The sequence below is a fragment of the Centruroides sculpturatus genome, unplaced genomic scaffold (assembly GCF_000671375.1).
Source record: "Centruroides sculpturatus isolate CEXI.00-Female unplaced genomic scaffold, Cexi_2.0 scaffold1552, whole genome shotgun sequence".
NCBI classification, from domain to species: Eukaryota; Metazoa; Arthropoda; class Arachnida; order Scorpiones; family Buthidae; genus Centruroides; species Centruroides sculpturatus.
This window is the reverse complement of record NW_019385930.1, coordinates 44,803-69,639: the sequence shown is the minus strand read 5'-3', so window position 1 is coordinate 69,639 and position 24,837 is coordinate 44,803. Positions and strand designations below refer to the sequence as shown.

At 29.4% G+C, this 24,837-nt stretch overlaps 1 protein-coding gene across 1 annotated transcript in view; it reads left to right on the top strand.

Annotated features, from left to right (window-relative positions):
* Nucleotides 1–1,468: 1,468 nt before the first annotated feature.
* LOC111612631 (cytoplasmic dynein 2 heavy chain 1-like) overlaps nucleotides 1,469–24,837 on the top strand; it is a gene marked incomplete at its 3' end in the record, with an annotated part of 63,855 nt that continues 40,486 nt past the window's right edge. Inside the window, exons 1-6 of the mRNA XM_023353871.1 lie at nucleotides 1,469–1,474; nucleotides 2,130–2,267; nucleotides 6,466–6,603; nucleotides 9,645–9,793; nucleotides 14,714–14,837; nucleotides 22,000–22,121. Coding sequence (XP_023209639.1) covers nucleotides 1,469–1,474; nucleotides 2,130–2,267; nucleotides 6,466–6,603; nucleotides 9,645–9,793; nucleotides 14,714–14,837; nucleotides 22,000–22,121 — 677 coding nt within the window. The remainder of the gene's footprint in view (nucleotides 1,475–2,129; nucleotides 2,268–6,465; nucleotides 6,604–9,644; nucleotides 9,794–14,713; nucleotides 14,838–21,999; nucleotides 22,122–24,837) is intronic.

Below are 24,837 nucleotides of genomic sequence, written 5' to 3'. Positions count from 1 at the left end.
TGAAAATATACAGTAAGGTTCCATATTACCACCCGATTTTCTCTAAGCCTACTTTCGGACTTTTTGTACAAAAGCCTTCAAAAACCATACTTATAATTACACTAGCGAAAAATCCAATTAGGAACATTTAGTTTACTAGTTACCAGTACTTTTCGCACAAAAAATGTGGGTGTAGTTATGATACCTTGTTTACAATTCACTAAAATGTAATTGGGGTTCCATAATACCACCTTCTCCTCTATATAAAAAATCGGTATTATTATTATTTATATATTAATAATTCCAATGATCAAATAGTAATACATTGGTTTTTTGCTCCTGAAATATAGCATTTTATTCTGTATATTTCTATTTTCACTTTAATTATTTAAAACACAACAGTCATTATATGATATATTTTATTCTGTAAATTTTTAATAAACATTTTTTTATATTTTAAATAATTTTTTGTTTGCATTTAATCATTGCTAAGAACGGAATATGTAATTTTTTATAAACATAAAAAAATACTATACTAATACTCAGTGGCATAGCAAACATAACTGGCAGATGGGGCATGACACTTTATTGGTGCCCCCCTCCAGAAACAAATCTTGTTTGTCTTAGAGACCATTTGGCACCCCTCTGCAAGTGGTGCCCAGGGCATGATAGACCCCCCTTGCTTCCTCGCTACGCTATTGCTAATACTTTTTATATTTGATACATAAATAGTATATTGTTTTTAATGATTTCTAAAGATTAATGAAGTGGTTTTTAATTTTTTGCCACTTAATTTTATTATGTATTTAGAAAAAATCCAAATTTAAAACAAATCAATTCACACCTAAATGCTAATTCCAGCAAATGAACAACAAAAAAACTTTAATGTTCAAACGTTTTTGGTCGTCTTTCAGAGGACCTTGTCAGGAAAAATGCAGAAAATAGAAAAAACAGTTCTATCTTTTGAACAGTTTTCGAACATAGCTGTGTTCTAATTTTGAACATTTAAACGATGTTGAATACAAAGATCATTACGTATTATAACATATAAATAAATTATTTTATAAATAAAGTTATAAATAAATAAATACAATAATAATATACTATATGGTGTTAATATATAAAATAATATATATGGTGGTAATAATATAATATATGGTAAAATTTAGCCCGATGTTTTAATGTATAAACTATGTGCAATACAGAAAAATTGTTTCTTTTACATCGCCTAAAGCTAACTTCATAATAAAAAATCATAGTTATGCTTTGTGGCATTGTAAATAATACTTCATGATTGTGGAACTGAAATATAGTCAGAGTTAATGCAATCTCCCTTCATGCCTGCTATATAAATTTCAAGAGCCTTCAATGAACATAAGTTGTGTCGGTCAAAAGCCTTGTGTAGGTTCATCCCAACTAGGAGAAATTCCAGATTCAGTAGCATGAAGAGAGATTGCATTAACTCCGACTATATTCCAGTTCCACAATCATGGAAGTATTATTTACAATGTCACAAAACATAACTATGATTTTTTATTATGAAGTTAGCTTTAGGCGATGTAAAAGAAACAATTTTTCTGTATCGCACATAGTTTATACATTAAGACATTGGGTTAACTTTTACCATATATTATATATTACCACCATATATATTTATTATTTTATATATTAACACCATATAGTATATTATTATTGTATTTATTTATTTATAACTTTATTTATAAAATAATTTATTTATATGTTGTAATACATAATGATCTTTGTATTCAACATTGTTTAAATGTTCAACATTAGAACACAGCTATGTTCGAAAACTGTTCAAAAGATAGAACTGTTTTTTCTATTTTCTGCATTTTTCCTGATGAGGTCCTCTGAAAGACAGCTGAAAACGTTTGAACATTAAAGTTTTTTTGTTGTTCATTTGCTGAAATTAGCATTTAGGTGTGAATTGGTTTGTTTTAGTATATATTTCCAGTTTGTGTGCCAGATTTTTATGTCCAAATCCAAATTTAATAATGTTTAAAATATCACTTTACTGTAAATAGTTTTAATAGTTTAAATTTAGATAGACTATTTTGTTTTAAATTTAAATACATTTTTATTATATAATATTCAGTATGAAAGTAGTAGTAAAATAATTTTATTTATAGGCTGGTGTTTCTAAATTAAATGAAGCTAGATTACTTGTTGATAATTTAAAATCTAAAGCAGCTGAACAAAGTAAACTGTTAGCTGAGAAGCAAGCTGAAGCTGATGATGCATTGAAACAAATTACTTCTAGTATGTCAGTAAGTAAATGCTATTTTATTTATCTTCCATATATTTAAGGGCAGAACAAACCAGTCTTTATAAAACTGAATTTCTTTATTTATATATTTAAAACTCATCAAATTGTATACATATATTTGTTTTTTCATTTTAAAAATATATTAAATAATTTATANTGAAAATATACAGTAAGGTTCCATATTACCACCCGATTTTCTCTAAGCCTACTTTCGGACTTTTTGTACAAAAGCCTTCAAAAACCATACTTATAATTACACTAGCGAAAAATCCAATTAGGAACATTTAGTTTACTAGTTACCAGTACTTTTCGCACAAAAAATGTGGGTGTAGTTATGATACCTTGTTTACAATTCACTAAAATGTAATTGGGGTTCCATAATACCACCTTCTCCTCTATATAAAAAATCGGTATTATTATTATTTATATATTAATAATTCCAATGATCAAATAGTAATACATTGGTTTTTTGCTCCTGAAATATAGCATTTTATTCTGTATATTTCTATTTTCACTTTAATTATTTAAAACACAACAGTCATTATATGATATATTTTATTCTGTAAATTTTTAATAAACATTTTTTTATATTTTAAATAATTTTTTGTTTGCATTTAATCATTGCTAAGAACGGAATATGTAATTTTTTATAAACATAAAAAAATACTATACTAATACTCAGTGGCATAGCAAACATAACTGGCAGATGGGGCATGACACTTTATTGGTGCCCCCCTCCAGAAACAAATCTTGTTTGTCTTAGAGACCATTTGGCACCCCTCTGCAAGTGGTGCCCAGGGCATGATAGACCCCCCTTGCTTCCTCGCTACGCTATTGCTAATACTTTTTATATTTGATACATAAATAGTATATTGTTTTTAATGATTTCTAAAGATTAATGAAGTGGTTTTTAATTTTTTGCCACTTAATTTTATTATGTATTTAGAAAAAATCCAAATTTAAAACAAATCAATTCACACCTAAATGCTAATTCCAGCAAATGAACAACAAAAAAACTTTAATGTTCAAACGTTTTTGGTCGTCTTTCAGAGGACCTTGTCAGGAAAAATGCAGAAAATAGAAAAAACAGTTCTATCTTTTGAACAGTTTTCGAACATAGCTGTGTTCTAATTTTGAACATTTAAACGATGTTGAATACAAAGATCATTACGTATTATAACATATAAATAAATTATTTTATAAATAAAGTTATAAATAAATAAATACAATAATAATATACTATATGGTGTTAATATATAAAATAATATATATGGTGGTAATAATATAATATATGGTAAAATTTAGCCCGATGTTTTAATGTATAAACTATGTGCAATACAGAAAAATTGTTTCTTTTACATCGCCTAAAGCTAACTTCATAATAAAAAATCATAGTTATGCTTTGTGGCATTGTAAATAATACTTCATGATTGTGGAACTGAAATATAGTCAGAGTTAATGCAATCTCCCTTCATGCCTGCTATATAAATTTCAAGAGCCTTCAATGAACATAAGTTGTGTCGGTCAAAAGCCTTGTGTAGGTTCATCCCAACTAGGAGAAATTCCAGATTCAGTAGCATGAAGAGAGATTGCATTAACTCCGACTATATTCCAGTTCCACAATCATGGAAGTATTATTTACAATGTCACAAAACATAACTATGATTTTTTATTATGAAGTTAGCTTTAGGCGATGTAAAAGAAACAATTTTTCTGTATCGCACATAGTTTATACATTAAGACATTGGGTTAACTTTTACCATATATTATATATTACCACCATATATATTTATTATTTTATATATTAACACCATATAGTATATTATTATTGTATTTATTTATTTATAACTTTATTTATAAAATAATTTATTTATATGTTGTAATACATAATGATCTTTGTATTCAACATTGTTTAAATGTTCAACATTAGAACACAGCTATGTTCGAAAACTGTTCAAAAGATAGAACTGTTTTTTCTATTTTCTGCATTTTTCCTGATGAGGTCCTCTGAAAGACAGCTGAAAACGTTTGAACATTAAAGTTTTTTTGTTGTTCATTTGCTGAAATTAGCATTNATATACAGTAAGGTTCCATATTACCACCCGATTTTCTCTAAGCCTACTTTCGGACTTTTTGTACAAAAGCCTTCAAAAACCATACTTATAATTACACTAGCGAAAAATCCAATTAGGAACATTTAGTTTACTAGTTACCAGTACTTTTCGCACAAAAAATGTGGGTGTAGTTATGATACCTTGTTTACAATTCACTAAAATGTAATTGGGGTTCCATAATACCACCTTCTCCTCTATATAAAAAATCGGTATTATTATTATTTATATATTAATAATTCCAATGATCAAATAGTAATACATTGGTTTTTTGCTCCTGAAATATAGCATTTTATTCTGTATATTTCTATTTTCACTTTAATTATTTAAAACACAACAGTCATTATATGATATATTTTATTCTGTAAATTTTTAATAAACATTTTTTTATATTTTAAATAATTTTTTGTTTGCATTTAATCATTGCTAAGAACGGAATATGTAATTTTTTATAAACATAAAAAAATACTATACTAATACTCAGTGGCATAGCAAACATAACTGGCAGATGGGGCATGACACTTTATTGGTGCCCCCCTCCAGAAACAAATCTTGTTTGTCTTAGAGACCATTTGGCACCCCTCTGCAAGTGGTGCCCAGGGCATGATAGACCCCCCTTGCTTCCTCGCTACGCTATTGCTAATACTTTTTATATTTGATACATAAATAGTATATTGTTTTTAATGATTTCTAAAGATTAATGAAGTGGTTTTTAATTTTTTGCCACTTAATTTTATTATGTATTTAGAAAAAATCCAAATTTAAAACAAATCAATTCACACCTAAATGCTAATTCCAGCAAATGAACAACAAAAAAACTTTAATGTTCAAACGTTTTTGGTCGTCTTTCAGAGGACCTTGTCAGGAAAAATGCAGAAAATAGAAAAAACAGTTCTATCTTTTGAACAGTTTTCGAACATAGCTGTGTTCTAATTTTGAACATTTAAACGATGTTGAATACAAAGATCATTACGTATTATAACATATAAATAAATTATTTTATAAATAAAGTTATAAATAAATAAATACAATAATAATATACTATATGGTGTTAATATATAAAATAATATATATGGTGGTAATAATATAATATATGGTAAAATTTAGCCCGATGTTTTAATGTATAAACTATGTGCAATACAGAAAAATTGTTTCTTTTACATCGCCTAAAGCTAACTTCATAATAAAAAATCATAGTTATGCTTTGTGGCATTGTAAATAATACTTCATGATTGTGGAACTGAAATATAGTCAGAGTTAATGCAATCTCCCTTCATGCCTGCTATATAAATTTCAAGAGCCTTCAATGAACATAAGTTGTGTCGGTCAAAAGCCTTGTGTAGGTTCATCCCAACTAGGAGAAATTCCAGATTCAGTAGCATGAAGAGAGATTGCATTAACTCCGACTATATTCCAGTTCCACAATCATGGAAGTATTATTTACAATGTCACAAAACATAACTATGATTTTTTATTATGAAGTTAGCTTTAGGCGATGTAAAAGAAACAATTTTTCTGTATCGCACATAGTTTATACATTAAGACATTGGGTTAACTTTTACCATATATTATATATTACCACCATATATATTTATTATTTTATATATTAACACCATATAGTATATTATTATTGTATTTATTTATTTATAACTTTATTTATAAAATAATTTATTTATATGTTGTAATACATAATGATCTTTGTATTCAACATTGTTTAAATGTTCAACATTAGAACACAGCTATGTTCGAAAACTGTTCAAAAGATAGAACTGTTTTTTCTATTTTCTGCATTTTTCCTGATGAGGTCCTCTGAAAGACAGCTGAAAACGTTTGAACATTAAAGTTTTTTTGTTGTTCATTTGCTGAAATTAGCATTTAGGTGTGAATTGGTTTGTTTTAGTATATATTTCCAGTTTGTGTGCCAGATTTTTATGTCCAAATCCAAATTTAATAATGTTTAAAATATCACTTTACTGTAAATAGTTTTAATAGTTTAAATTTAGATAGACTATTTTGTTTTAAATTTAAATACATTTTTATTATATAATATTCAGTATGAAAGTAGTAGTAAAATAATTTTATTTATAGGCTGGTGTTTCTAAATTAAATGAAGCTAGATTACTTGTTGATAATTTAAAATCTAAAGCAGCTGAACAAAGTAAACTGTTAGCTGAGAAGCAAGCTGAAGCTGATGATGCATTGAAACAAATTACTTCTAGTATGTCAGTAAGTAAATGCTATTTTATTTATCTTCCATATATTTAAGGGCAGAACAAACCAGTCTTTATAAAACTGAATTTCTTTATTTATATATTTAAAACTCATCAAATTGTATACATATATTTGTTTTTTCATTTTAAAAATATATTAAATAATTTATATACTTTATGCATATTCCTTATGTATAAGTAACAACAATTCTATTAAAGTAACAAAAACATGACAAATTTACAATAAAATATAACAAAAGTAAATAAAAATTTAATTATAAAATTTTATTAAAAGTTAATTATGAAAGATAAAATTTTAAGATACAAAATAATTTTTATGTATGTATACATAATGTATCTCTACTCAAATAAGAGCAGGCTCTTAAATGTAAAAATTGTTTGTTTTCAGGTTTTTGAAACACATGTCCTGCTTTACTTATAAGAGCATGCTCTTATTTGTGCCATCTTATTTTGGCTTATAAGAACACTGCATTACTGTGTCAATGTAATTAAATGTAAACATACTGATATAGTAACTATTTGGAGACATCACTTTGGTAACCATAATTAAAGATTTGATAATAACCAATATAAAATGTTAAATATTGTAAAAGTTTTTTTTAATAATAAGGTTTTGTAAGATACGATGTTGCCCATCTATAAGAGCATGCTCTTATACTAGGATATAAGGCAAATATAGACCATTTTAGTTTTGTTTTCTTTTTGGAATTTATTCTGGTTTTAATCGGAGCTGTTTTGATACTCTAAAAGATCTTTTTGGGTTAATTAAAATTTCTGTATTTTATTTTATTAGTATCTAATAATAGGTAGTAATAAAATTATTATTTAAATAAATAGGTCAAATCGCATATATATTAAATTATCTTTCGTTTTGGTGATAATTCGTGAAAGTTTTCTGAATTAAAAATAATTAAAAAGTAGGATATTAAATGAATATTGTAAAGGAAATAAAATGGCAATAANTCGGTTGATCGGGGGCGGATAATCGAGGTTCTACTGTAGTATTTTCTTTTCAATACTGAATGTATTAATCATGTAATTTACGTACATTGATAAAATTCTATTATTTCTTTTTCGATATGTGACATGTTCATGTAGTCATCCGTCTTCCCCGCTCTCTCTTGCTAGCGTAAATGCTCTAGTTGTTGAATTCTGTGAACAGCGAGCGTACTCTCGTATCGCTGCGCTAGCGAAGGAAAAACAGCGCGAGCAAGAAGAAAGGGGCGGAGCCTTCGACGTCATCGGTTGTGCTAGCGCATGTTTGCTAGCGTTTTGCTCTCGCAAAGCGCTAGTTTGCGGCGGCTCTAAGAGTCCTGACTGACTCCAGCTAAGATAAATTTAGCCATGTCTTAACTCATGATTTTGACTTTGCTGGGGGGGAAAGTATGTTAAAAATTAACCGGAATTATTTTTAGCATGTTATTGATGATTAACTTAAACCCTCCTAAAAAATTTAAGTTTAAGTTAAATCATTGATAATGTGGGATATGTGGGAATCGTGGGCTGACGATGGAGTTAGGCACTGATGAAATCTAACAGTAATAATTAAAGATAAATTTATTAATAAGGGCTGGACAAAACTATTATACAAATATGACTATGTTAATTATACAAAAATATATCAAAGAAATAAACCTCTAAACATAAATGATTTTAAAAGGAAATAAGATGAACAACAATTCTTTATAACAATTTCTTCTGAGAGAGAGTGTTTATAATTAATTCATTTTACTTGTAATACATTTACTTGACTTTTGAGCCTTGAAAATTCGTGGGGTGAGGCCAAATCATTTCTTTTTCTATCTTGTCTTGTCTCAGTGGGAGAACGAGTGAAAGCCGGAGAATTAGAAGTGCAAATCTTACATGAGTAGAGAACTGGGGAGAAGGACAAGAGTGAAAGTGTTGGTAAAAAGTGCATTTGAAGGTGACCGCTCACTTTTTATACAAAGATTCCATGTAATTAGATTATTGAAAATAAGTCCTCCATGCTTCCAATGCATGATGGAAGTCCATCAGTCTTGTGGATGGAGTGTAAGACATCTCACACATACTATCACTTTTTGGAATCTAAATTGCTTTTCTCCAGTTGGAAAGGAAGTTCCTTTTTAATTTTTAGGTAGATTATTTTTTATCAAAATAATTTTAAATAAATATTTAAACAAAATAACTAAAATTAAACTCTCAACACCAGATTCTCACATTATGGAGAAATTATAGCAATAGGCATAATCATTAGAAATAGAGATTTTTTGAATAATTGAGGCTTATTTTATTTCAATATCACATTTGTAAATATGCTAAATAATTTCATTTGCTTACTCAAATACAAATTAAAATATGTGACAAAATAAATGAATATTCAAGATAAATTGTTTTTAACATCTTCCAAAATTTCAATAAACATAACAATTATTTAAATTAGTAAGAAGAGTTTTATTTACTGAAAAAATATATTTAACTTGAAATTCAAAACTATTTTTTTTTAATATTTAAAACAATCATTTTAAATATTGCTTGATCTGTCAAAACTGGTATAAAAGTTCAAATTTGGTTTTAACAGTGATTTATATTTATTAAAAAGCTGAAGTTGTCCTAAAACAGGATGAAAATGTTCTTTCATGGTAAATTTAAATAGTTGGCTACCTGAAATTAGCATTTAATACAGATAAGATAATAAAATGATAACTTAGTTCATTTCTTAAATTTCCAATGAGCATATATAAGTTATATCTAAAGTTACATCTTTTATAAAAACCATTTAATTAATTAATTAATTGGTTTACTCCTAAGAATAAATGATTCTATATAAAATTATTTATTTTTGGATTGTAATACTTTTAATTAAAATTATTATTAAATAAAAAAACTTTATATTTTGAAATAACTAATAAACAATCTAATATAGTAATAATAATCCATACTAAGAAATTTTTTTATCCCATTTATTTATGTTTTCTTATATTCATAGAGTTAATTTACTATAATATAACATGATGTAAACATTAGAGTAATAAATTTTAAATTTATTGTATTTTTAAAGCTAAAGCTGCTGTAGGGAATATACGATCAGAAGCATTGTCAGAAATAAGATCTTTAAGAGCTCCACCAGATATCATTAGAGATATTTTAGAAGGTGTTCTGCGATTAATGGGTATTTTTGATACATCATGGGTAAGCATGAAAAGGTATGGAAACCAAAAAGTACTGTAAAATAGATATTTAATAAAAAATTTTCTATGATTTTTTAATTTTAAAAATTATTAATATAATATAATTTAATGTCTTTAATCCATTTGTTCTTCAAAACTTATCAAATTAGCAAAATTTTATTCATTCATTGATTTTAAATGTAACACAGATTTTTGAAATATTGACTATAACAGAGGATTTATTATTCCTCTGTTAAATATGGAAATATGCAGAAATAAATATGGAAATAATAAACATGTTTTAAGTCATTTTTCATGCTTTTGATAACTAATACTTCTAAGCAATTGTCTAAAGCATGGCATCTGTAGAATTGAAATATAATCAAAAGTTTTTTTAGTTATACTCAATTATTTTATAACACACACACACACACACACACACATATATATATAAATTTCCTAATGTAATATAACCTAGTTTTATTATTGTACTAATAACCTTAAGCCACAAGAGCAGATGAATTTTACGTCTGGTTAACACCATGTATAGGGTGAAAGGTGAGAACCTTTCTCTTTTCTACCCTCAGACCAAGACATTTGTTCTTCTTTGTGACCCCTGAGTTCTCAGAATTCCTGACAAGAGCAGAAATGAAGTTAATGGAGAGGTTCTTTTGAGTAACAGATGTTAGACCCTACTTACACCCCTCTTCTTAGCCCTGTGATGATACAAACTTTACATTGGTGAGGTGAGCTATCCTCTTAGTTCCATTTTCCATTCTATATGTCACATTTTTAGGCATATTGTTGTAGCATATTACTTTATCAATCTGATAAGGTCCTTTAATGTTTGGATATTTATCCCTCATGCCACTTTGAACTAAAATCCAGATCTAACTTTAATGTTTACCAGAAGTCCTGCATGATTCCTATCATAATATTTCTTTGATGGGATCTTCATATTTTCTTTGTTGTTTTTCGGTACGCTCCTTTTCGTATGGATTTAGATCTTTGATACCAAATTTGCTGTCAGCTGCCAGCTTATGTTGCCATTTAAATAAAGCGAGCAACCTAAATAAGAATTGTAACTACAAGTTTTGTAGCAGACTGCAGCATCCAAACAACTTTTCCATCTGCCTTTGAAGTCTGAATAGCAATTAAGTAATTTCTTGAGATCCTATATCTTTTTCTCACACAATCTGTTCCCAGCAGCATGGTAAGGTGATGAGCTCTGGAAGATTAATGTGTACTGTTTTGAAGGGTATTTTTGATTGTGGAGCAAATAGAGTTGGTCATGATGGAGACTGTATTTAAATTTGACAGACTGACTTATCAGATAGGTCTAAATGTAACAGACACTTTGTCTCATGTTAGGCCACCAGACCCATGCTCTTAATTTGTAATAGGTCCTCCAAAACCATTACCATCCCACTGTCCAGATCATCATGATATTGCTTCATAATGGTGTTTTGGGTATCTTTCAGGACAATGAACTGGCTGTTATGGGTTTTCTGCCACTTGTGTTTTTTGATTTGGAGGACTGGCATAGGCTTTAGACAGGGACATAATCTGGAGAGACATCTGTATCTGTTAATTCCTTTCAGTGCAATGGTTAATTTTTATGTTTGTAGAAGGACTTACCATCAACCTAACCTCCCTTTTGATTCTTTTAAAGCCATGAAAAAGGTAAGTGCTTGATAATCAGTATGCAAAGTGAATTTCCTTCCCTCCAGGAAATGAAAATATTTAATTGCCTTTATCACAGCTAAGCATTACTTTTCAGTTGTGCTGTAATTAACCCCTGCTGATGTAAAAGTATATAATTGGTATCCTAGAACTCTTACTTGTTTTCCATAGATCTTATTGGAGTCCTGCTGATATAATATAGAGCTGCTGCCATAATGGGATGCATCATTACAATGCTTGAAGCTCAGCCTCCAATCAGACATTTATAATATGGGATTCAATGTAATTCTTTGAACTAATTCTTAATATGCTTGCTCACATTCTTTTGTCTACTCAAAGGAAACATCCTTCTGTTTAAATTGATTTAAAGGATGAATAATCTCAGCATAATTTGGTATAAATGAATGGAAATGTCCAGTCAGTCCTGTGAAAAATCTTATCAAGTGATGATCATGGGGTCATGGAATATTACAAACATTTTCTGTTGACTCTATTGCTGTAGTTTTGCTAAAATCATCTATAACTCTTCCCAAGAATTTGATTTTGTTTACATTAAATTCTGAATTATTAGGTTTATAATAAAGTTTGCATTGTATAACCTCTCTAGTATTTAAAAAGTGAGCTCCCTATTACTTATTTTATTGTCAACCCCTGTGCTTTTATCATCAATATAATTTTGGACTTTTTCATTTTATAAGAGACCCTCCAGTACCTTATTCATAACTTTTTGGAATAATGCTGGTGAATTTTTCCAACCTTGAAACAAATGAGTGTACTGATAATATCCAAATGGAATTACTAAAACTGTATACTTTCTAGTCGCCTCACTAATTCCAGTCTGCCAAAATCCATCTTTTCATAAAGTATTTACATCCACCAAATCCATTTATATCATATATTAAAGGAAAGGGATAGGGATTCAATTCAGTAACTTTGTTGATTTTCATATGATTGATAATTGCCATTCTCCTTGGGAATAACAACACAAGGGGAAGTGTAAAGAGATGTTGTTTCTTCTATTATGCCTTGGGCTAACAGGTCTTTCATTTTGGCCCTTAGCCACTGATATTGGTGAAGAGACAACCAATAGAGTTTACATTTAATCACATGTAACATTGGCTACTTTGTCTCATGTTAGGCCACCAGACTCATGCTCTTAATTTGTAATAGGCAGAGCCGGCCCTACCATAGGACGAACGGAGCAGCCGCTCCAGGCGCTAAGTCCTAGGGGACGCCTCAGTGGTAAAGAAAATTAAAGGGTATAAATTAGGGCAACCAAGAGGGGCGCCATAATAGGATCTCGCTCCATCCTAAAACTTGCCTCGGGCCGGCACTGGTAATAGGTTCTCCAAAATCCATTATCACCCCTCTGTCTGGATCATCATGATATTGCTTCATAATGTGCATTATATTGAAGTTGACAGTAAACTTTGTAATTGGTTTTGGTATAATCAGGTTGATCGATGCTCAGAAAATGCTGCAAAATGTCTTCTTTTTGCAATGTAACTCTGTCTGTTTTAACTAATAATACTTCCTGCTTACTAAACTTCCAGTAGATATTAAGTTTTTGTAATGTGTAATTCCTAGCAAGAGATCATAGCCCATTTCCTTTACAATAATTGTTTCTATGTTTTGGGTATGATCTCTAAACTTTACAGGGGCCAAAACATCTTCTTTATATACAATAATTGCTCCATTAAATGTTTTTTAAAACTGTATTTGGTTGGATTTTAGTTTTCATTTATCTACAAATCTAGGACTAATGAGATTGACCATGGATCCAGGATCTAAAAAAAACTGAGCAATGCACTTGATTCACTTCCATTGGGAAAATTCAGGGATCATTAGGAACCATGACTAAGCAATGGTCTAATTTTGTCAGAGGGATTGGTAAATCCTCCCTTACTTGTTTTATGAATCTTCCCTATTTTTCAGTTTCTCATCCAAATAGTTACTAACAAAAGAGGAACCATCATCAATTTCATTGATGGAGGTGTTACTTTGGTTACCATGAATGTTTTTATCTCTTCTTTCAATTTTCTTCAGAGCTTTATAACCATGGTAATGTGGGAACTACCAGCAGATATGCAAGCTATTCTTCTGCAGCAAAAATTAAATAACAAAGAGGAATTACCAAAATTGGTCCTTACCAATTTTGGTAATTCCTCTTTGTTATTTAATTTTTGCTGCAGAAGAATAGCTTGCATATCTGCTGGTAGTTCCCACATTACCATGGTTATAAAGCTCTGTTCCCCAATCTCTGGATATGCAAGTTGGATATTCTGTTATTTTTCAAAATAACATTCTAATAGTGGACCACCATGATCTTCCTACATATCCACTAATAAGGGTTCGAATGCACTAAAAAAGGAGTTTTTCCATTCCTCCCAGATATCACTGACCTATCTAATACTTGGGAATTGTACTATTTCATGGCAATTCCTTCCAAATAATTTTGGAGATTACGAATCTTTTGTTTGTTGGTAACCCAATTGTGAGATTTACAGTTCATAAGAAGTTATCCAAGTATGCACTTCCTTCGATTTACCAATATATTATTCTATGTCAATCATACTGTGAGAAGTGTTTAGTGAGATTTTTTCAATGGTTTGCTGAAAAGAATTCATGATCTTCAAAGTTTCGGCTTGTTAGTTATTGTATAGCTTTTGCAACTGAACCATTTGTGCTAACACATTTGACTTTGAATCGGATGAACTGTCCAAGGTGGCCATTTGTATCAAAGTTTTATTAAGATAGGAATCACCTTCTCTCTCTAATAATAAAACAGGCAGTGTTTGATAATTACTCATCATCCTGATAGCAGTATGAAACACTGACTTGGACAAAATGGCAGGATGATTTTAGATCCCTTGAAAATCTTGGTAGACTTCCATCCATTCTTTCTCCCCTTCCATCGGGATATAATCTTCAATCTTTTGAACCAAAAATTTGAAAAGTATGGTTTTATCTTCAAGACTATTTAAATACAGCTGTGTAATAAAATCCTGTTGACTGCACCAAATTCTAATATAATCAAAGGTGATTAGTACAATAATAGAACTAAACCGCAAGAGCAGATGAATTTTACATCCAGTCAACACTATGTCTAGTCTCCTGTACCCCCAGATCAAGACAGTCTTTTCTCTTTGTGACCCCTGAGTTCTCAGAATTCCTGACGAGAGCAGAAATGAAGTTAATGGAGAGATTCTTTTGAGTAACAGATGTTAGATCCTATTTACACCTAAGTAGTAATAATTTTTCTTTTCCTTTTAGTTTTCTTTCTAAAAGAGGTGTAAAAGAAGAAATTATTTCTTTTGATGCCCGCAAAATAACTCCTGAAATAAGATATAGTGTTGACCAACTGCTTTCAAAGAATCATGAATCTTTTGATCCTAAGGTAAATTTATACTATTTAATTTCTGTGCTTTTATTTAAGTTGTAATAAAAATATAAATATGAAAAACTTATTAAAATTTAATAGTTAATTATTAATGTACTTAAAAATTGAAGAATAATATATTTTTCATTAACTTTGTTTTAAAAAGTATAAAACGTATTCTAGAAAATTTAGTTTGAATGAATTAATAAATTAATAATTAATGAATCATAAAACACCTGATGCTGAGAAATGTTTATTAAACAAACACTAACGTTTTCAACCTAATAGAATAGGTCATCTTCAAATGTAGCTGAATTCAAATGTATTTAAAAATTTAACATTTTAACGACGAAACATTTGAATATTTTACATTTAAATTTAAAACAAAAATATTAGACAAATTAACAAATAAATAATATAATAAAATATATTTAAAATACTTAATGAAAATCAAACACCTGATGATTCATTAAGTATATTAAAGAGCTGAGTATGATATTTGTTTAGTAATATGGCAGCACCAGCCAAGAATTATAAGCAGTATAGGAAATTGGCATTGAAGAGCGTAAAGGCAAATTGTAAACTAAAATTTCTTAAGCAATGTATGCTTAACAATGTCTATCTGATGTCCATTTATAGAATCAGTGTTCCAAAGGAATGTGCTTCATTGAAAGAAAAAATTAAAAAGGATTGTCAACATAAGTCCATCAGATTGACAAAAAATAGAAAGTAAGGAATGTTACAAAAACTCATTACATTAGAAAATGAAATATACATAAATGATCCAGGAAGACTTAAATTATTGAGAGTAGTCAAATTGACGAACAGAGTATACAGAAGTTTAAAGAAAAGATATATCAGAAGAATGACATGGATCATGACTAAACAGGCATCAAAAGAAAAGAAAAAGGAAAAGAACATAAACCCATCACCATTTGTTTTATGGAAACAAGTAGACATTCCAACCAAAATTAAGGAAATTCTATAAAAGGGCCTAACTTTGTTCCTGAAGATGAAAACTTATGGCAAATTTCAATTACGGAACTGGAAAGAGGAATCTCAGAATTCAATGATTTAGAAGGTGATTTCTTCAGATGGAAGACTGTTCTTAAAGACCATACCCACAGAACAAAAAGCATTGTAATGAATCAGCTGAAGCACACAAAACAATTGTTAAATGACAATGATTTGGTCCTAACACAAGCTGACAAAAGCACCTAGTCATCATGAAAAGACAAAATTACAACAAATCCTTAGAAGATTACATTAAAAGAATGGAATGTGAGTAGGTCAATGAAAAAATTGTTACAAATGTAGACAGAAGGGTTAAAAAACTTGAAAGAGCACCATTAAGCTCCATATTAACTTTTCTTAAAGGATCTCATAACCCAAAGTCATGGATGCCAAGATTATTTGCATTTGCAAAAATACATAAAGAAGGCAAAGAGGTCAAACCTGTGGTTGAGAAATGAAGAGGACCCACATACATTCTTGAAAAACATTTACATAGATTCATTTCAGATGAACTAGGCAACAATGTTCTTGTTGCACAAAACCTGATGAATGTAGTAAAAGAATTACAGGAACTAAATTTACTTGATGAAGAAGTTGGGTCTGTTATGGATTTTGAAAATCTATACCCATCCATAAAAATAGAATCCTGCTATGAAGCATTAATGGAATTTATGCTTCACATAAAACCAGAAGTTACTGCATTTGTGAACAATATGGTGGAATTAGCCCAATTGGTTTGCTATGAGTCCTTCTTCAGTTTCAATAAACAAGCCTACAAACAAAAGAAAGGAGTACCTATGGAAAATCAAATGTCAGGATTATTACGTGAACTAGTCCTACACAACTTAGAGAAGCACATTATTAATGGGTTCAGAATGGATTTTGTATTTTACAAAAGATATGTGGACAATCTGTGCATTATTTGGAAAAACAACAAGAGAATACAAGAGTTCATACAGGTAATCAACAATAGCAACAATGATGAATTAAAACTTAACAGAAACTAGAACAGAAAAGTTATGAACGGATACATTGTTTAGATATAGATATCCAATTAAAAGGAGATGGTATAACAACAGGTATCTACATAAAACCAAAGCATAGTCCATTTACATTCCGGCTAACTCAAATGACCCATACGGATACAAACTATCTGCTTTTCACGCACTCATTAAAAGAGCATATTCATATTGTTCTAATGTACTAGACAAGATGAAGGAAATTAATAGAATTGAAGAAACGGTTTCAAACTTGGGATATAAAAGGAGTACAATAGAAGGACTAATTAGAAAATATGAAGGAGGCAAAAAGATAAGAACACAAACAAATCAGTTTGAAATTGCCAAGTTCACTTATAATAAAAACATCAGGAACATCATGAAACAAGTATCGGACAAAAAAACACTCCAAAATAGTTTTCAAAAGAGCTAATTTATATAGTATTCTCAAAAATGATAAAGATATGCTCAAGAAAGAAGAAAAAGCAGGCGTATAAAAAATTTCATTTGAAAATCAGCAATTAGGAAGTAAGAAATTGGAGTCACAAGAAGGAATTTCATCATACTAATCCAATTTCTCCAATAATTGAATTTCCCAATAGTCTTTCTCCATGACCAAATTGTCTTTTATGGAAGTATTTGAATTGCGTAGTATGTCATTATCTTTCAGATAATAGAATAAACATGAAGCAGTAGGTTGTAAACATATATGAATCTATTTAAAATAAACTCATAAAAGTTTTGAGCAAAAGAATTATGATGAAATATTGAATTGTTTGGAAATTCATAACAATTTTTATAGCCAACAGTTGAGACACTGGATGAAATAAAAATTATTAGAATTGTATGAATCAATGAATACAGTAATACCCCGAACTTACGCGATAGATGGGACCGAGCGATAACCGTGTAAGTCGGGGTATAATTTCGCAATTTGTGTAAAATCCAAGTCAGATGTATGTAAGCTAATAAATGTTCTCGTTAATCTTATCTCGTCTTTTAATTCGTTCACGGTTACAAGAAATCACCACATAGTCTCTCAAGTCTCCGTAGATATAACAAACACACAAATAAATAACACAAAATAAATTGTAGCTATGTGTCGATTCCGCGCGACACGTCCGAACATGTAAGCTGTACAATAGTATGGGGGGAGTGAGTAATCAAGAGTTGCGTGGCACTCAAACAAAAGACGAATCAACGAGATTTGAAAATCGCGTAACTCCGAGTTTGTGTAAGTCGGGGTAGCGTAAGTCGAGGTATTACTGTATTACAAAAAGTGTATTGATTTATACAATTCTACAATTTTTAATAATATTCATTGTTTCACACAATTGATTACAAAAAATCCATTAAGGTTATTTAAATAATCTTAATGGATCTTATGTAATAGATGTTTAATTTGTCTTGTTACAAAAATGGAAGCAACCAAGTAGCATTTTCAATGCTTGTTTCTTTTCTTCTATTGAAATGGCAAAAATGCCATATCTGATGTTTATTATCTGTATGTTGTATCCAGGGCTGTGGAGTCGTGGAGTTTTGGTGTTTTAGCCGGAATCGGAGTCAGAGTCGTCAAAAAATTTGCCGACTCTGACTCCTTTTTACTTTCCAATTTGTTATGCGTATAAAACAGAAAAGTATTGGAATCGTGTCAAATTCATCCCACCAAGTGTTTTTTGCAAATATACACGTTTGGAGACCTCTCGAACCCCCAAAAAAGTCAATAAAATGGGAAAAAATTAGCGCGTGCATGTGTATTGGCATCTAATTTGTTTAATTTCTTTATTTTCTGTTTTGAGATAACAATATCTCAGAAGAACAGAAAAATTAAACAATATCTCAGAATGGGTAAAGTTTAAGAAATGAAATGTGGCACTGTAGCTTGTGAATAAAAGGGCATTAATACTATTAAATTTTTGTTCTTAATTAAAGATGGACAGGTGAAGACATAAAAGGGGTCGTGTGTCATATCTCTTAATGAACATTTTACATGTTATTAGCGTTAAAAATTAAAAAAAAAATTAAAAAAAATAAAACTTGTCTCTACCCTCAAAGTAAGCTTTTTTGTCATTTTATGATAGTACAGTAAAACCTGTTAAGATATTCTCGCCTAAAGCCCTGGTCACACTATGTGATTTCCAGCCGTGCAGGCGACTGCAACCGCAACAGCTGTTCCCGTTAACTAGTAATCCTCCCTCAAAAACAGGCGCAACTGCAACTAGAAACAAAAAGTTTATTCTACTCACAATGATTGCAAACGCGCATCCAATCAACAAATGCCTTTGTGCCATGTCATACAGTGACAACATTGAAAATAGTTCATCATCATGGTGGATAGTTAGAGGATTAATACTTTTACAGAATTGAGATTGATCGAGCTTATTCAGGCTCACGAATACCTGTGGGATTTTAATTCTTTGTTTTATCGAAGATTTTATCTTTTCATGTATTCACGCCAGCTCTATCAAAATAATCACCTTTTTTCTTTTATTCATTCCAGAAAAGGGACTGCTTGCTATTTTAATAAGAAAAGTGGCTAAAATTCCATAAATACTCTGAAGTAGAACGTAAAATATTGGCAAACTCACGAAAGTAGTCAAAAACAAGCTACTGTAATTTTATTGGTTTATTATAGGGTCATGTGTTTCCCAGTTGCAACATCAATGAACAATGTGTGGACCACGAGAAGATGCGCTTGTTGCAGTTGCAGTCACCTGTGCAGCTAGAAATTGCATAGTGTGACCAGGGCTTAAGACGTTAGAATGTGTATGGGGACATGATTTAGTTCAACCACTTTAACACTTAATAACTAACTCCTGTATTAAACCATCTGACTCCGATTCTGACCACTCTGACCACAGAAATTATTAGGCTTCAAACAGGGTGAACAAAATCCATGTTCCATACAAACAGTCTAACATCCACACATATAGAAAAAACCTTGAATGTTTTGCTTAATTAACTCGAAATTTCAAGGTGTTCTGAGTCCAAAAATGTAAAAATTTGGGAGGGGACATTTTTCAACTGAGTGCTACACTTTTCCTCTGTTATATATAACAGCCAGAAAAGTAAAAATTATCCAATACATATTTATATATTGACCATGTCATTACTTAGAGGAGTCTTTTTGCTTTGGAATAAAAAGTTTCTACTTTCTATCTTTATTAGAACTCTATTTATTGAATCTTTTATTCTGAGGTCACGTAATGACATCAGAATTTCCGGGTCACTTCAGTAACAAGTCTGCCCCTGGTCGGAGTCGGAATCGGTAGATTTTTACACGACTCCACAGCCCTGGTTGTATCAGAATCAACTGTTTGAAAGTACTTTGCTAAATTTAAAGCAGGTAATTTTAACCTTAAAAATGCTCCACTCTCAGGAAGATTGGCCATTATTGAAAAATGATCAGAACAAAACATTATTGAATGACAACTCTTGAGAGATAGCAGATGTATTGAAGTTATCGGACAGTACCATATTTCAAGATCTGAAGAAGCTCAGATATGTCAATTGTTATGACATTTCATTATATAGAGATAAGCAGGCTGTCTGTAGACTTAGCCAGGAGGAAGATAAGAAGAAAAGGGGAATGGGAATAGGGGAAAAGAGTAAGGTGGGGTGGGAAAGAGTAAAGGGAGGAAGGGAAGTTGGGGATGGGAATCTCATGATTCCCATCCCCAACGTCCCGCACAGCGTTTATTTATAGATATCAGTGTAGTACAAAGTTTTATATACAGATGCCATTGTTTCAAACTCCAATGGTCCATAAAACAAAGACAAGTGTAAATAACAAAATGAATTTATTACCAAAAGTTAGGTACAAACATGGTTACTTTTCAACATAATCATCATGAAGATTGAGTTGTTTATCTATCTGTGAATGAGCTTTTTCATCCCCTTGTCATAGAATGTTGCTACCAGTGAATTGACCTCAACAACATTGTTTTGAAGATTGTCATTAGTCTCGAATCTCTGCCCTGCTAGCCATGTTTTCAGTTCAGGAAAGAGGTGGAAGTCTTCACGCATTAAAAAGTTTTAAGCTGGGTGGAAGTCTTCACCACCTTTAAACACCCAGCGTATAGCCCCGATTTAGCGCCAAGTGACTTCCACCTCTTTCCTGAACAGAAAAAGTGGCTAGGAGGCAGAGGTTTGAGACTAATGACAATTTTCAAAACATTAGGGCCCATCTCAAGTCATTGGCAGCAACATTCTATGGCAAGGGGATGGAAAAGCTCATCTACAGATATGACAAATGCCTCAATCTTCATGGTGATTATGTCAAAAAGTAACCATGTTTGTACCTAACTTTTGGTAATAAATTCATTTTGTTATTTATACTTGTCTTTGTTTTATGGACAATCAGAGTGTGGGAAAAAACAACGTATTTTTAGATCCATCTAAAAATTTTCTAATTAGCCTCGGAGGAGAGGTCCTAATTCTTGCACCTGATGAAAACGGGTAAGGTCAGCTATATAACTATAAAGGTTATCTTATATAAGAGTTTATCACACTGAATGATCAATCTAACACGTTTTAAAAAGTCTTTATTCTTCTACTGTATATAATTTTTAAAATTTTTTTAATATGTTTGATTGGGCACTCAGTGTGATAAACTCTTATGTAAAATAACCTTTGTAAATTAAATACTATATTATAATATAGTAGAATGGTTAGAAGTACAGAATAATCTGATAATCTTAATATTTACTGTTGTTATTTTTTGCCCAAGCAATGCCAGGCTCATCTGCTAGTTTTTGGATATATGTGTTAACTAGGAATTTTTTTTTACTGTTGTATAGTACTTCTATAATACACAACCTAAAGATAATGAAATTTGGCATTTTTAATTTTCAGATAATGGAAATAAATATACAGGAAATTTATGTATTTAAAGATAATTAAAAATTAAAAAAGAAACAGCTAGGTAAAAAATTTGAATCATTAATGTTTGAAGATCTATTTCAAGTTCTTGCTGATTTAGCAATTACTTTAATAGATTTTATATTGACAGCAATAGTTAAAACTATTTAATTTCAGATTTTCTGCTAAATAAAAATCAGTTTTATATTTATTGTTTGTTACAAACCTCAATCAATATATTTATATATTGCATTATTCTGCTATTAAATTTTATTGGTGTTATAATTTTAAATTTTTATTATTTTTAGAATGCTAAAAGAGCTTCTGCAGCTGCTGCTCCCTTGGCTTCTTGGGTAAAAGCAAATGTAAAATACAGTCAAGTTTTAGAAAAAGTTTCACCATTAGAAAAAGAACAGGCTAAATTACAACAGTAAGTTTGAATTTTTAAATATAAATATTCATAGCAATTTAATTAAGATGTTTCTTTTTATTTCAACAAGTAAAAATGTCACTTAATTTTAATATTAAATGTTAAATGTACTGTATATCAAATACTATATGAATAATTATTACAGACTAACATACAGTAGAGCGTCGAATTTCTGAAAGTCAATCATCCAAAAGAATTCCAGTCAGCAAATTTAAATTTTCACCAGTTCTGTGGCGCTTCAATCTTTGGCTATGTCTTGGGCTATTCAAATATTTTACNTGTCTTGGGCTACTCAAATATTTTACGTTTTTGATACTAAATTAACATCTGAAGTATAATTTTTTATTGTTTTTATATTTTTCAATATATTTATTTTGTTTGTACAAAATAAAAAAAATAATTTTTAACGATACAACAGTCTTTGTTAGGCCTAACATCGACAAAAATTCAACGCGAAGCGACACACAACGGATAAAAATTTTAACATTGGATACGTTAAACTATTTTTTTGTACATAAATCGGTTATCCGAAATATCAGTTATACAAACAACCCCAGTCCCCAATTGATTCGGAAAATCGACGCTCTACTGTATTTATTAATTTGAAAGTAAATAGTTTTTAAAAAATTAAGAATTTGAACATATTATGTCACAGAATCAAATTTGATGTAATGCATAACCCAGACTAGAACAATCAAATAACAATTACAAGAATGTCTTTGACAAGTTAGCATTGGTTAACTTGTCAAAGACATTCTTGTAGTCTTCTAGATCTTTCTGCATCATAAATCACATTCTTGCCACTGATGTATCCAATTTGAAACAATTTTATGATGGATATCAAATTTATGAGCTATTATTCTTGTTGAAAATTTATTAGATTACCATAATTTTATAATTTGTCTTTTGATATCATTTCTTAATTCATTATCATTTAAATTTTCTACATTATGATGAAGGGAAATAATAATACATTCAAATCAAAATTATTCATTTTATTACAAAGGTGAAATATCTACTTAGCACACAATGATCTCTGTCAAAGTTAAAAATAAAATCAGTTTTATCATATTCAGCTTTAACATGGTCGTCATACAGAAGAAAAGCAATAAAAAATTATTAAAATTCAGATTCCGCTGCATTCTTTTAACAGATGATGTTTCTTCTTTTCTATTTTATGCATGTTTGATTTCTTAAGATTCCATGCATAAACTAAGATTGTCTGGTTAATTGTCATGACAACAGAAAAAATATAATTTGAAATTTTAGACAGATCAATATTTATTTATTTATTTGTCAATTATTATCATTCTCATCATAAATTTAGCTTTTATATTTTATTCATTTTAAATCTGTTCATAACTGATGTTCATTTACTTTAAATATTCAACTGCCAGCATCCAAAAAGTAACCTTAGCTTTCTAAGTCTCAAATTGTAAAACTTCTACATTTAATTTTTGTATGTAATCTGAAGACAGTTCAAAGATGAAAGAAGTTAACATAAGGCTATTATAAAAATATTTTTTAATTTAAAAAATAAAAAAAGAGATTATATACCTGTGTAAAAATGAAAGTAAATGTAATTTTTTTTATAAAGAAATACATAAAATAAAATTAACATAAACTTGATAAAATTTGAAAAAAAATTTTAAAAACCAAAATGTATGTAAATTTGTGTAAAAATAAATGTAAATACTTTAAAATGTTGATTAAATATTTTTACACAAATTTACATACATTTGGTTTTTAAAAATTTTTTTGAAATTTTATCAAATTTATGTTAATTTTATTTTATGTATTTCTTTATAAAAAAATTACATTTACTTTCATTTTTATACAGATATATTTAACCTCTTTTTTATTTTTTAAATTAAGAAAAAATATATATTTTATAATAGTTTTATGCTAACTTAATTTTTATTTTTATTTTATTTATCAGTTTATGAATACAAAGTTGATTCATCCACTGGTCACTAACATAATTGAAGAAATGGTCAAACATTAGTAATAAAGGACTGAATAGGGGCAGAAGGCCTGAAATACATTTCCTGGTGTAATAAAGTTGGAATTTAATTGATCATTTTCATTAGCAATTTCTGTAGTTTTTAAACCTGAAATTTTGGCTTTTTTTTAGTAACTTGCATCACACAAGGAACTTTTATTGATATAAATTTTATTACTGGATGTGGATATGCATTATGGGTCTTAATGACCTCTCTTCAGTCCTTATTTTATATACAGATCTTATTAAAATAAATAATATGTAGGCAACAATATTCTTGAAGAGGGAATTGCAAAGCTCGTCTATAGATATGAGAAATGCCGCAATCTTTACAGTGATTATGTCAAAAACTAACCGTGTTTGTACCTAACTTTTGATAATAAATTCATTTTGTTATTTACACTTGTCTTTGTTTTATGGACCATTGGAGGTTGAAAAAAAAACCGCCATTATAGTTATAAATTACATCACACATGCATTTTTACAGAGAATATTTACAAAAAATTTTTCTACTTACAAAGACCAACTCATAATTTTACCCATCTACAGATAGGACCAATTTAAATTATTTTTTGGAAAAATTATATTTTTTAAAGAAATTTTATTTTTTTATTTATCTACTTTAATTTTATTTTATACATCATTTTTTTAAATTTTTTATAATATATCCAGTTAATTATCCAATTTTTAATTTCAATTTGTATGGCTAAAGTA